Below are 12,971 nucleotides of genomic sequence, written 5' to 3' on the forward strand. Positions count from 1 at the left end.
AACTGCTCTACCCACTGAGCAATCTTCCCAACCCCGTTGCAATCATTTTTGCATACTTGCTGATCTTTCCTTCTTGTACAAAAACAAAAGTCTTGGATGCCTTCTAACCCAATATTTCCAAAGAGAAATTATGAAACAGTAAACATCCAATGGGGGTTAGATAAAACAGTGGAGCAAGATATAGAGTTAAAGTAGTAAAAATAATAATGAGGAGGAGGAGAAGGAGAAAATTTTTTAAAATGTAAATTAACATAATTGTTTAATTTGAATTCATATTGGATAACACAAATACTTAAGCATAAAAGAATATTTAGTGGAACAAATGTGAAATTTGCAATACTGCTCCTGTTCTCTAAAAAAGGTGGGGAACATGACCCAACGTGAAACTACTCGTTAGCAGACTACTGCCGGGTGTGTGGCCAGAAAGAAACTTCTGGTCTCTCACAGAAAAGCATGGTGGAGCTTGCAGCTTTTCTGACTGCCAGCACCTGAAATGTGATTACCTCTGTATGATTTATATCAACTCCGGGTCGCGAAGCTAAGACTAGTCATAATTAATTCATTAGCTTTACAGTACTGGTGATCAACCCCAGATCTTGTACTTGCTAGGCAAGTGAGCTCACGGAGGTACAGCCCATCTGCAGTCGTCCATTTGTTTAGGTGTATGGTCTTCAACAGGTACTAGTGAAATGTCAGAAGTTCCCTTTCTTTCTTCTCTCTGTCTCTGTCTCTCTTGAGAGTATGGGCTCAGGAACATATATAACCTTCCTTCCTTCCTTCCTTCCTTCCTTCCTTCCTTCCTTCCTTCCTTCCTTCCTCCTTTCCTTCCTTCCTTCCTTCCTTCCTTCCTTCCTTCCTTCCTCCCTCCCTCCCTCCCTCCCTCCCTCCCTCCCTCCCTCCCTCTCCCCCTCTCTTTCATGTTAATTTTGCTTTATTAGTCATCTGGAAAAGACAGCCCGTACAGGGAAGTGTTCATTTAATCCTCTTCCTCTTCATCCCCAGCTCAAGCACCACCCTGGCCTTTTTTGGTGTTCTCCTTCTTCCCACTTCCCAGGTAGCCATCACCATTAAAGACAACGGAGAGAGAAGTCAGTACTTCTGGGAGTCCAGACCAACCAAGAGGAATGCAATGTTCACCACTTACTTTCTGACCCTGATATGACAGTGGTGCATGAGCACACAGGCATGGTGAACAGATTCGCCCGGGACCAACTTAAGGACCTGGGTCTGCAGCCACCTCTCCAAGAAATAATTCCTCAATCTGAAGAAGTCCCAAACTGTAGTCCAGCTTCATCGTGGCTTCCTCTTGCCCTCACCCAGAACCCAGTGTGAACAAGTTGCCTCAGCAGAACTTTGCCTTCGGAGAGACTCCATAGGTCCTTCTCGTTCAACAGCAGCCCCCAGAAGGCTTTGGGAATCTTGGTCAGAGTAAATTTGATGCTCCACACCTCACGTTTGTTCAAGAGCCCCATACTCTCAAAACAACTTAAGTTCCTGCTCGAGATGTGACTTCTCAAAGGATCCTCATAGACTAATCATTGACTATTTGGGAAAGAAACAAGAACGTGTCCTTAAACCACAGTACTACCAAACCATCTGACCGATTCAGTGTGAAATGGTCAACAATTTCTTTATAAACCCTGGATAAACCATGGGTGTTTTGGAGACTCGTATAAATGGAAAGGAAAGGGAGTATGGAGCAAGTGCTGTCTGCACTAAGTACAAATACCTTGCATCAAACACAACAACTAAGAAACATACTTAAAGTAGGAACCCACTTGCAGAAGACTGAAGTAAGTTTCCCAGCATTCAAAGGAACAGCTCACAACTGCCTGTAATTTCAGTTTCAGTAGATCCTGTGGCCTCTTCTGGCCTCTGAAATTCACACATGTTACATACTCACTCACAGACAAACATGCCTACACATAATTAAAAACAAAATAAATTTTAGAAAAGTATTAACCCCCAGAATACCAGGTAAATCAATTTCTACTGACACTGGGAATGGTGACCAGTGGATTGGTAAATGGGCTTTGGGGTCAGGCAACAAGTGAGTGGTTCCAGGAAAATTGACACCCTCTGTCCACCTGGGCTGGGAAATTTGTCCCTACCAATAAAATGAGCAAAGTAATGTCTTCCTTATGGGTGGCTGTGAAGATTAAATATGCTGAGAGATGCTCAGTACAGGATATCAGCCACCACAGGAACATGGCTGCCTAGAATATAATAAGAATATAGTAAGTGTTCAGAAAATGGTAGCTAACCATAGTCACCATCCATTACATGATTCCACCCATCAATCCTTGGCCTCTTAGGGCTTAAATCTAAACACTAGTGTTTGATATTTTTCTCTCCTTTCCTCTCAGCCTAATGTCACCCTGTGTGTTTTAACTGGCCCTGTAAAGGGTCAGAGAGCTGGATCAGTCAGTAAAGGCTGGGTTATTCAAGCATGAGGACCTGAGTTCGAATCCCCAGCACCTATAGAAAAGCTAAGTGTGGTGGCTTTGGCCTGTATCCTATCATGGGGTGGGATGGGGGCACACACAGGCAAACTTATAAGCCTGCCAGTCTAGTTAACTTGGTAAACTCCAGGTTCAGTGAGATACCATGTCTCAATAAGGAAAATAATTGAGAAAGAGGCCTGACATCAGTCAACCTCTGGCCGCCACACGCATGCTCATATATGTAGACATACATGCACATACAAACACCTACATACCCACCGCTCACACACGCATTGGCTCTGCACAACGCTGCTTATAGATCGTTGTATCATTTTTACTTGCTTGATTCCGTTCCAGTCCAACTGCTCTGTTAATTCAGAAACATTAGTCTGCTTGAGTTTGTGACCACACCCATCTGATCTCTGATGCTAATCAGGGTTGGGCCTAGTTAGTTTGTGGGTTGGAGACCACCCTGCTTGAGGGAAACGGTTCGAGGAGCCAAGGTGAATCCCCAGAACTCGATTCGGAATGTGCTTATGAAATGAATGCTTCTTCAATGTTGGAGTTTTGTTCATTTCTTAGCTTATAGGGGTTGATGTTTGGCGCATTTAAAATATGTCTTTTCAAGACTGGAGTGGAGCTCTGTGGTAAAGCATTTCCTTCCCAGGCCACGCTCTGGGGTTCCGTGCAAGGGTCCCTTAAATGACAAGAATAAGGTGTTTTGTTGGGCACAGGCACAGAAGGAAGAGTTTTCTCTGTGAATATTTTCTGGGATGAGTGGAAGGCTTAATTCTCAATGTTTTAGGTAAGGGTTGCACTAAGAGCCCTACAGTGGTTTAACTCAAAAATGTCTTTGCTATGGACAAAATTGCCTTGTATTCTTGTTACAGCCAGTTCTCCATTAGATACACAAAGAAACAGCCCGGAAACACGTGATGGTTCCTCCTTCAGGGGCTGGGTTTAGCATTCACATGGAATGACTCCAGCTGAGAAAGACGCAGTAGGTCCTTTAAAAATACTCATCGTTACTTTAATAGCATCAGCACCTGCTCAGCTGCTTCAAGAGTGAAGCTATTCGTTTCTTCTCAGAATGTCTGGCGTCTGAACCCTTGCCTTCTTCCTGGCTGCAGCTGTCTAAGCCAAGGAGGTCAAGTGTCACACGGAGGCACCTTTCTGCCGGACGCCAACAATCACCACACCAAATTAGGGAGGGGAAAAGAAAACTAATAAAATAATATAGTTAATTTAGTCAGTGACCCTATTGACTTTCTTGCTGACCTCTTTACTGTGCAGTGCCATGGCACCGGGAGGCCAGGCACCACAGCTCAGATAGGGTTTGTGTTCGTCCTGGGCCTGGAGGTTGAAAGCTGAGCAAGACAAGTCTATCTGAGTGATGACTGAGTCCTCTGTAACATGGAAAGTAAGAATTATTCTTTGGAGAGTTGTCAGAGTAACTCGGAATGTTGGACGTCGAAGATCCGCACTAAACTTACTTCTGCTATCCTTGTTTTAACTGGCTTCCAAGGCGTGGCTGACTTAAAACGTGTTTTCCCACTTGTCTGTTCTGTTCACCCGCACCGCTGCCTGGCCACTGCCACACCTTTGGTGAAGGAAAGTGAAGGGCTACGAGTGTCCCCTGGCGGAGGGAAAGCCCTCTCGGCACGCATGCGCGCAGGGGAGCCTCCAGCCCCTCTTTAAGTGAGGAGCGCGGTGCGCAGCCGGGCAGTCGGAGCTGGCTCGCAGCCTTGCCAGGCGAGCGTGGGGTGTCCGCGCGCTCCTCTGCTCCCATAGCCCGAGGGACTGAAACTTCCGTGGGCGGCTCCCACCGGAGCGCACTGCCGGGGGCGCACCAGCGACAGGGAGAAAGGAGACCAGACGCGGGCTGCAGTAGGAGCCGGGGAGGGCAGCCCGCTGGCCCGGCGCCCAACAGCAGCCGCGCGGCCGCCGCCAGCCGGGCGGGCTCCGGGACTGCAGGGGAGGTGCGGGCACTCGCAGCGTCCCGAGCGGTGGCCGGAGCCATGAGGACCGAGCACAGAGTGGCGGAGGCAGAGCGCAGCCGGCCGCTGCTGCACTTGCCGCCGGGAGCACTGCGCGCACTGCCCGCCTCCTTCGCTGCTTCTCGCAGGGGAAGTGAATAGAGGGGGAAAGCAGCCACCAGCTCCGGACTCTGATGCTGAAACGCTCCAGCCGCGGCCTGGCTCCTGGTCGGCAGCGAGGCGTCCCCTCGAGGATGCCCAAAGAAGGTCGGATCACAAGCCAAGCTTTCAGAAACGTTTCTTCTGTGATGCCCCTGTGAAGGCCGAACCTAGCAGGGACGTGGTCACTCGCAAGGAGGGATGACTTAGACCCTGGCTCTGCAGCCTGGGCTTCGCCTCAGAGGGGAGTGTTCCTCACGGAAAGCCCCAGGGATCGCCGAACCATAACTTCTTGGGGGAGATCTGTGACCTCTAGAGACATCACCGGTGCCCAGGGCAGTGCCATGTGGGGCGGACGCTGCTCACCTTCCACCTCTTCCAGGCACCGCGCGTCGCTGCTGCAGCTGCTGCTGGCCGCGCTGCTGGCGGCGGGGGCGCGGGCCAGCGGCGAGTACTGCCACGGCTGGCTGGACGCGCAGGGCGTCTGGCGCATCGGCTTCCAGTGCCCCGAGCGCTTCGACGGCGGCGACGCCACCATCTGCTGCGGCAGCTGCGCGCTGCGCTACTGCTGCTCCAGCGCCGAGGCGCGCCTAGACCAGGGCGGCTGCGACAACGACCGCCAGCAGGGCGTAGGGGAGCCTGGCCGGACAGACCGAGAAGGCCCAGACAGCTCGGCAGGTAGGCGAGCAGCAGCCAGGTGCAAAGAGGGAGCGGGAGGGCGGTTGCTTTGCCTGGGCAAGAAGGACCAGGAAGCCTGGAGATTTTAGGAAAGGGCCGGGGAGCAGAAACCTGAGTTTTTTGTTTTTGTTTGGGGGTTGTTTTTGTTTTTGTTTTGTTTTGTTTCCCCTACTCATTAACTTTGTATGAAGTGGGGCAAAAAACCTCGAGAAAAAACACGTTGCTTCTGTTCATGGTCCGTGCCTTCCTTTCCCTTCGTCCCATTTCCACTGGGCTTAATCTTGGGAATAGTCAAGAAAATGACAAGGGTGCACCCCTCTGGAGAAGGCTTGTCCAGGGTTCTCCTCCAAGGGTCCTCAGACGGAGGGCAGTTCTGGGGGACAGCAGACGACTTCCCGTGGGTGACGCACCTTTTCACATCTCAGGGATCCCTTCTCTCCCGCAGGAGCCAGTGCACAGCTCCCTGTGACCACCTAGGCCTCTGGGAATCTGGATTGGCCTCCTTAGGCTGACTTGATAGACGTGCCACTGGAACGGAGCCCAACTTTGCTCATTGAGACTTTTGACTATTTCTTAATAGACAAAGCCAGATTTTGAAAGTAAGCCTGTCAAATAATTTAGTAGATGGCATTTCCTTAAGGAGAGGCTGCCAAATTGAGTCTCTCTCTGTGCGTGTGTGTGTGTGTGTGTGTGTGTGTGTGTGTGTGTGTGTGTGTGTGTGTGAATGAGTGCTACAGGCACATACATAGGTTTGGAGCTGCCTGCGCTTTGGCACAGGTGGTTTCTGCTTTATAGAGCAGTCTCCAGCCCAGCAGCTCTTTGCAGTGCAGTTAAGCGTTTTCTTAGTTTGCTCTTCCTGCTGCTGTTGCACTGACTTCAGTCTGAAAGGAGGAGAACTGAGGGTCGTTCTGGAGAAGGCACCATCTGAACTGCAGCTCAGTTTGCGGAGTGTGTGGTCTGGGAACAAAGCCTAGAGAAAAGAGCCAAATGGCTACAATAAGGTGTCTGTTCAATTGGGCTTGTTAATAACTTCTAAAAGTCGGGATGGAGTTGGCTAAGGCTGGAGGCAGCGGCCTTCTCACACTGTGGATGCTGGCCATGGCTGCCCTTCACTCCACTCCTAAATCTTTAAGTCTCCCGGTTCTCTCACAGCCCTTCTGCAATGAAGGACGAATTGCCCAATTAAGCCTGCGGGGGCTTGTGGTAGCACTGCATTCTTTACCCCTGTGTAGTTATTTACACTTCCAATTAAGAATCCTGGAAAGAGAACAGTTATTTCTCCCCCAAACTCATTATGTGGGCTGAGACTGATTTCAGCTGGATTTTGCTATCATATTGGAGGTAAAACTTCTCTGTGGGTTTTTGTTTGTTTGTTTGTTTGTTTGTTTGCCATTTATAACATGAGGGAGCTGGTATCTTAATTTAGGGAATGAGATATTTTTACTGTGTGTAGGAAAGGGCTTGGCTCTCACTGCTTGGACGGGGCCTCCAGTGCTGGTGTAATGAGAATGGTACAGCTGTGGGAGCCAGCTGGGCTGCAGATGGCAGCAAGCCTTCTGGTCTGCGGAACGGACCCTGAGTACAGAAGTGGCTCTGCTCAGCAGTTTATTTCTCTGTGATTCTGTGTGCTATGTGAATGGGGACGCCTACTCCCAGGATAGAGTCTGCAAAAGCCATTCGCAGATCTGACCTTTGAGGTCTGGGCTCCGTGTTGCCCCATCGGAAATGCTGGCAACTGTGCCTCACCAAGACTGGTGAGACCCATGAACCCCTGTTCAGATGGAGTCCTTAGGGAGGGCTGGGCTTGGCTCAGTGGTGACATGGTTCCTTAGCATCTGGGAGGACTCTGTCCAGGTCAGTTCCCCACACCTCACACCCACTCCCACACCTGCTGAAAAAGAAACCTAGTTGGGAACTCACCAGAAAATGCAGCAGTTTCTTGACTGTAGGGAGACTTCCACAGAAGTGGTCCAGAGGCTTCCTGCAGGCTCCTCCTGTCTGCTTAGGTCCTGAGCATGCTGCCCCGCGTTCCTGCCTTGCCTATGGCTCCCATGATTTAAACAATTCTGTTATTTATTTTTAAAAGATAATATATAATTATATATAATATATAAAGTCTCACTTTATAGCCTAGGCTGGCCCAGTAGCTCACTATGTAGTCTAGACTGGCCTTGAACTCCAAGACAATTTTCTTGTTTCTGGCTTTCCAAAGGTTAAAGCTGAGAGTCACACCATGCAAAGTTCCTGAAAGGTTTTTTTTTTGTTTTGTTTTGTTTTTTTGTTTTAAAGAAAATAACTTTAAAGTGAAGTTCATTACTCTGCTAGTTTTACTCACAACCCTTTATTGTTATTTTATGGTTTTATTTTTCAGAATAACTTAATACCCACCGGCTCTTGCCAGCCTTCCTTTTCCCCCACTCACCCTCAGCCTCTGGTAACAACTTTTGTGTTATGCACTTTTATTAAGCATGGTTTTTTGTTTTGTTTTGTTTTTTGTATGTTTGTTTGTTTGTTTGTTTTAGATCTGTGCACTTTTTTTACTACTATATATTTTTTTTAACTTTTATCCATTTTGTGTGTGTGTGCACAGCGTGTGCTGTGGCGTGTCTGTGGAGGTCAGAAGACAACTTGGAGATGTTCTCTGTCCTCCGTCTGGGTTCTGAAGATTGAACTCCGTTCATTATTATGCTTGGTGGCAGGAGCCTTTTTCTGCTGAGCTGTCACCCTGGCCCATTGTTTGTCTTTTGATTGTTTTTCCCCTTCCACGTCTTATTTCTTATTTGGAAATGACAAAGGTTCAGAGTCTTACCTAAGTTATTTGTTTTTTATGGTTTTTTTTTTTTTTCTGCCTGTAAGAAAAGAAACTTGTTTAAAATCCTGGCAAGAAGAAGCCAAGGAATGTGTAAAGTCATTCATATTTAGAGCCGGTGCCCTGCTAGGGAAGACTTACATTTCTTTAGGCCATTCAGTTATTGTAGGATCACCTAGATCTAGCCTGTACTGTGACAGCTTGGACATGAGCCTCTGGTATTGTATTAGGGGACTCTAAGTGGGATTATGACGTTTAGCTTCCAGGGGCCTTGCCATACCTGTGAGCCTTGGCAGCGTTCCAAAGCACTCGGGCACGGAAGATGCACCTTGGGCACTTCTGGCCTGACGGAGCTGGCCCGGCCTTTGCTGGTCGCCGTGTCCAGGGATTCTGATGGGAAACCTAATGCTGTGTTCTCTCTGCAGTCCCCATCTACGTGCCGTTCCTCATCGTTGGCTCAGTGTTCGTTGCCTTCATCATCCTCGGGTCTCTCGTTGCCGCATGCTGTTGCCGATGTCTACGTCCAAAGCAGGATCCCCAGCAGAGCAGAGCCCCAGGGGCCAACCGCCTGATGGAGACCATCCCCATGATTCCCAGTGCCAGCACTTCCAGGGGCTCATCCTCTCGTCAGTCCAGCACCGCTGCCAGCTCCAGTTCCAGTGCGAACTCGGGGGCCCGGGCTCCCCCGACGAGATCACAGACCAATTGCTGCTTGCCCGAGGGAACCATGAACAATGTGTATGTCAACATGCCCACAAATTTCTCAGTACTCAACTGTCAGCAGGCCACCCAGATCGTACCCCACCAAGGGCAGTACCTGCATACTCCATATGTAGGCTATGCCGTACAGCATGACTCTGTGCCCATGACGCCAGTGCCTCCGTTCATGGATGGCCTGCAGCCTGGCTACAGACCAGTGCAGCCCCCCTTTGCTCACACTAACAGTGAGCAGAAGATGTTCCCTGCAGTGACTGTATAGCCTGCACGGCACAGATTAGACTCCTTTACGAGACTGAACAACATGGGGCCTGATTCTTGCACCACAAGTCTGCTCAAGTTGGTGGTGTACCCGCCGATGCGCTTCCGGATGACGTCATTCACCTCTAACCTATAAGGGGACATCTCCACAGCAGCGTGTCTGTGTGTGTCTCCAGATGCAAAATTGAAAGCCACAGCCCCTGGAGTTGCCACCTGTGTCCTCAAGCGTGTGACAAAAGCTTGAGCCCCTTAAGTGCCCTTGAGGTGTGGCTGCCAGAGTCAGGGGTTGAAGGATGTCTTTATTCCTTTCTGTTTCAGCGGCGGGCACAGGAGAATGCCCATTACCGCCCCTTTACCTGGGCTTTTTTAAAATCAGTGTTCAAGGCTGAAAGGAGATGTAAATTATATAATTATTATGAAAAGAAGCGATCTTGAACTCCGACCCTAGTCATGAGCCTCAATCATCAGAGGCATGTCTTAATTTCATTGTAAAAGATATAGTCTGTCTATTTTTATGCTTTTGGGGGAGGGGAGGCTATTATGTGCTTTTGTTGATAACCATGTGTAGAGATCTTAAGTGATTTTTCTACAGTACAGAAATTGAAAGAAAATGTCCATTTCTAAGGAAGACATTCAACATTCTGGGGGTGGAGTGGCATTGAAGCCATTCCTCTCCTTTTGATGGTGTCTTTTTATTTCCTGGCTCTACAGAAGAAGCAATTGGATGTGGTTTTTGTTTTGTTTGTTTGTTTGTTTGTTTTCCATTGAAAACATGAGCTGTCATCTGCTGCTCTCCAAGTTACTTTCAACTTTGCCTCATGATACAGCCTGGTGGTTCATTTGTTCTGCCCAGTTTTGGGATCCCCTTGTCTAAATAGTCCCAAGGGCAGGAAATTATCAATGGGCCGATGAAGATCAGTAAAAAAACAACTGTACTGAGGAGATGCTCAGATAGGTTGTCCGCTGTCACTGGGACATGAGGTGGCACTTAAACCTCAAACGTGAACCACTTTGCAAATCAGAAGGCTTTTTTATGCTCTTGTTATCAGATGGTTTATTTTTCCAGCAGCAGGAGCTATGAAATCCAGAGAAAAGCTCCCCAGGGAGACATGGCATCCCTTTTCTCCTCAGCCTTCAACAAGCTCTGTGTTCACTGCCAAGGTTTTAATTTATCAAATTCAACTGAATTTGTACATTGGTTACTTATGGAAAAAGTTTAAATACATTGTAAGTGAATTTTCAACTGCTAGCAAAGCCAAAATTTGTTAAATAACTGTGAAGTTTGGTGTTTTATACCATCCTACCCACAGCGTCTTCTTCTTGCCTTCTGTCATCTGTTTCTCATCTCATGATGACAGCGATAATGTTACATTATCAATGGCAATTGGTACCAACAGATAAGAATCAAAGATTTTAATAACCAAAGCAGGAGAAAATCATTTTAAATTTTTAATAAATATTTTATGGTGTGAATTCTTCGGGGAATGCTTATTTTGTGATTAGTCATTGTTAATAGAACACAGAATCATAACTGCTGTTTCTGGGGCCATGAGCCTTGCTTACACAATACCTGGTACCAGGGAAGGACAGGCATATCTGTGGCAAAACTTGACACTCAAAAGCAGGGTTTTTTTTCCTTTGGGAATCTTCTTTTCTCACGGTAATGCTTAGGAGCTGATCAACTGACCCAAAACAACCACACAACCACAGTTGGTACTTCACAAACACTTGAGTAAGGCTGTGTGTGTGTGTGTGTGTGTGTGTGTGTGTGTGTAGGCACATGTGTAAAATGGCACATCTGTAGGGGCCAGAGGACTTGTGGGAGTCTGTTCTCTCCTTCCACCATGTGAGTCCCAAGAATCAAACTCTGTTATATTAGGCTTAGCAACAAGCACCTTTACGCACTGAGCCATTTTGCCATCCCCAAACCTGATTTATAAATACTGAGATCTGAATTCCATGAAATTTCAATGTCACAAAATAGTTTTTACCCCATCGCTTCCCCCACAACCATCTCAAAGGGTAAAATCCAGCTTGAGCACTAGCTATACAAAGCCAGGCGACAAGCCAGGGAGCTGTGGTCAGCCAGTTCTTTATCTGACACCAGGACCTTGCTTGATGCAGGTTGGCCTCTGCATTTCTGAAGCGGTGGATGGCGCTTAGGGGAGATCATTTGATTTCTTCCCTTTTCTGTGTGGTGAAAACTAAGTTCTAGTAAATGAAATGGGAGGTCTCATCCAATGATGCTCCTGAGCCTTTCCGAGGATGACATCACTAGAAGCAATTGTAGAGCTTTTAGATTTTGGGAGCTAGCTAGCAACGTGGAAGTACAAATACCTAGTTCCAGCATGCCTTTCTTGCTCTTTTGGGAATTTAAAAAATTTGAACTTCTGTGGTGTAATTTGCACTCATTTGAAACATCTTACAGTCTGTCTAAAAAGTGGGGTCATTTACTGATGGAAAAATAGTCACATTTTCTCCAGTGTTTAAGCTGATAGCTTTGACTCATGTGGAGAGCTGGGGAGCCTCCAGATTTCAGGTGATCTCTTCAAGGAAGAAAAAACTAACCGGCTCCTGTGTTGAAAAGTGTGAGCTGAGCATGGTGGCTCACATTTGTAATCTCAGCACTTTGGAAGCGGTGGTAGGGGGATGGCCGTGAGTTCAAGGTCAGCCTGGTTCAGAATGACTTCCGCACAAACAAATTTGATCTGGGCCTGGTGGCCCATCGCTGTCATCCCAGCACTTAGGAGTCTTACAGCAGGACAGTTTGAGGTTCCTGTAGACTACAGAGTGAGATCTTGACCTCAAGGAAAGCAAATCAAAACATGAGTGGAAATGCCACATCCACCATTGCTGCTGCAGGGGAAGGGTTACAATGTTTCAATATCAGGCCAGAGCATGTTCCTTACTTAATGCCTCACTTGCCTACCTCCTGGAAGACCTCGACTTTCATCCCCAGCACCCAAAAATACTGACATTAGCATCCAGGGTGGCCAGCCTGAGGAGGCAAATGTCATTCACAGGTCTTCTCAGCACGCGCCTTCCTTCCTTACCCGCCATTTCTGAGCCGCTTCCCACAGGCCCAGTTCACGTTTTCAAGACTGCAGATCTTCATTTCCAGAGCTCAGTGACCCACATGGTCCTTGTTTTGTTATAAATTAGGATCTATGATTCTATCAGAACAAAGTTTGGAATGACAATGGAGCCCATAAATGCCCTGGACTGTGGGAGGGAGATGGAATGGTCTTTAAGGCTGAGGCTAGGAGGACTCCGAGTCAGAGGTTCTCTTGCCTCAGGCAACCCCGCTTTGAACCAGCACAGTGACCCCTTATACGGTGTCAGGCCTCCAGCACACAAATAAATACATACTGATTTCTTGAAGTGGCTCAGCCAGCTGATAAGTGCCACCCACACACTTGTTTGCAGTTGCTTGAGCTTCCTAGATGCCAAGGGATACAGTTAATGGGCTTTGGAATTGTGACTCCTGTTAACTTAGCCCGGTCTGACAGAATGGCGTCCCTGAAGTGGGTGTGTCTTACTTACTGCAATACCCAGGGCAGACTTCTGTGTGTGGCATTGGAATCAGATCCTGCTGGGATCTGGAAAGTGGGTGGCCATAGAGAGGCAGAAGAATCAATAGAAATCAGACTTCCCTGTTAGTCATTTGGGCAAAAAGCAAGCCTCCAAGCATGGGCTGCCATACAGGACTTCACTGAACTACTGCTGAATAAATACAATTATGCGATTGCATTCATGGTTCATTGAACTTTCCGGAATTAAAAAAAAAAAAATCCAGCTACGTCCTGCTTGTGCCTATTCCTCTTACCTTTTGAGTAACAGAACAATCATGGCCGCTCGGCCCAGTGTGGTGAGGGTGAAGGTCATGAGCAGAAGACCTGAAGCGAATGGAGCAGGTTCTGGCAGCTT

General features: G+C 47.8%; 1 protein-coding gene and 1 pseudogene across 1 annotated transcript; one reads left to right on the top strand and one right to left on the bottom strand.

Annotated features, from left to right (window-relative positions):
- Gm18073 (predicted gene, 18073) lies at nt 980–1,527 on the bottom strand (annotated as a pseudogene).
- Nucleotides 4,138–10,517, top strand: Shisa2 (shisa family member 2). Its single transcript, NM_145463.5, has 2 exons — nt 4,138–5,257; nt 8,492–10,517. The coding sequence occupies exons 1-2, from the start codon at nt 4,924–4,926 to the stop codon at nt 9,043–9,045; spliced, it is 888 nt and encodes a 295-aa protein (NP_663438.1). The 5' UTR covers nt 4,138–4,923; the 3' UTR covers nt 9,046–10,517.
- The last annotated feature ends 2,454 nt before the right edge of the window (nt 10,518–12,971 follow it).

This window comes from Mus musculus, chromosome 14, assembly GCF_000001635.26.
Source record: "Mus musculus strain C57BL/6J chromosome 14, GRCm38.p6 C57BL/6J".
In the NCBI taxonomy this organism is placed as follows: Eukaryota; Metazoa; Chordata; class Mammalia; order Rodentia; family Muridae; genus Mus; species Mus musculus.

Excerpts from the sequence above, each read along its gene's own strand:
- Shisa2 (NM_145463.5), top strand. The coding sequence starts at position 4,924 with ATGTGGGGCGGACGCTGCTCACCTTCCACCTCTTCCAGGCACCGCGCG. Across the intron at positions 5,258-8,491 it reads AGGCCCAGACAGCTCGGCAG|TCCCCATCTACGTGCCGTTC; the intron begins GTAGGCGAGCAG and ends TTCTCTCTGCAG.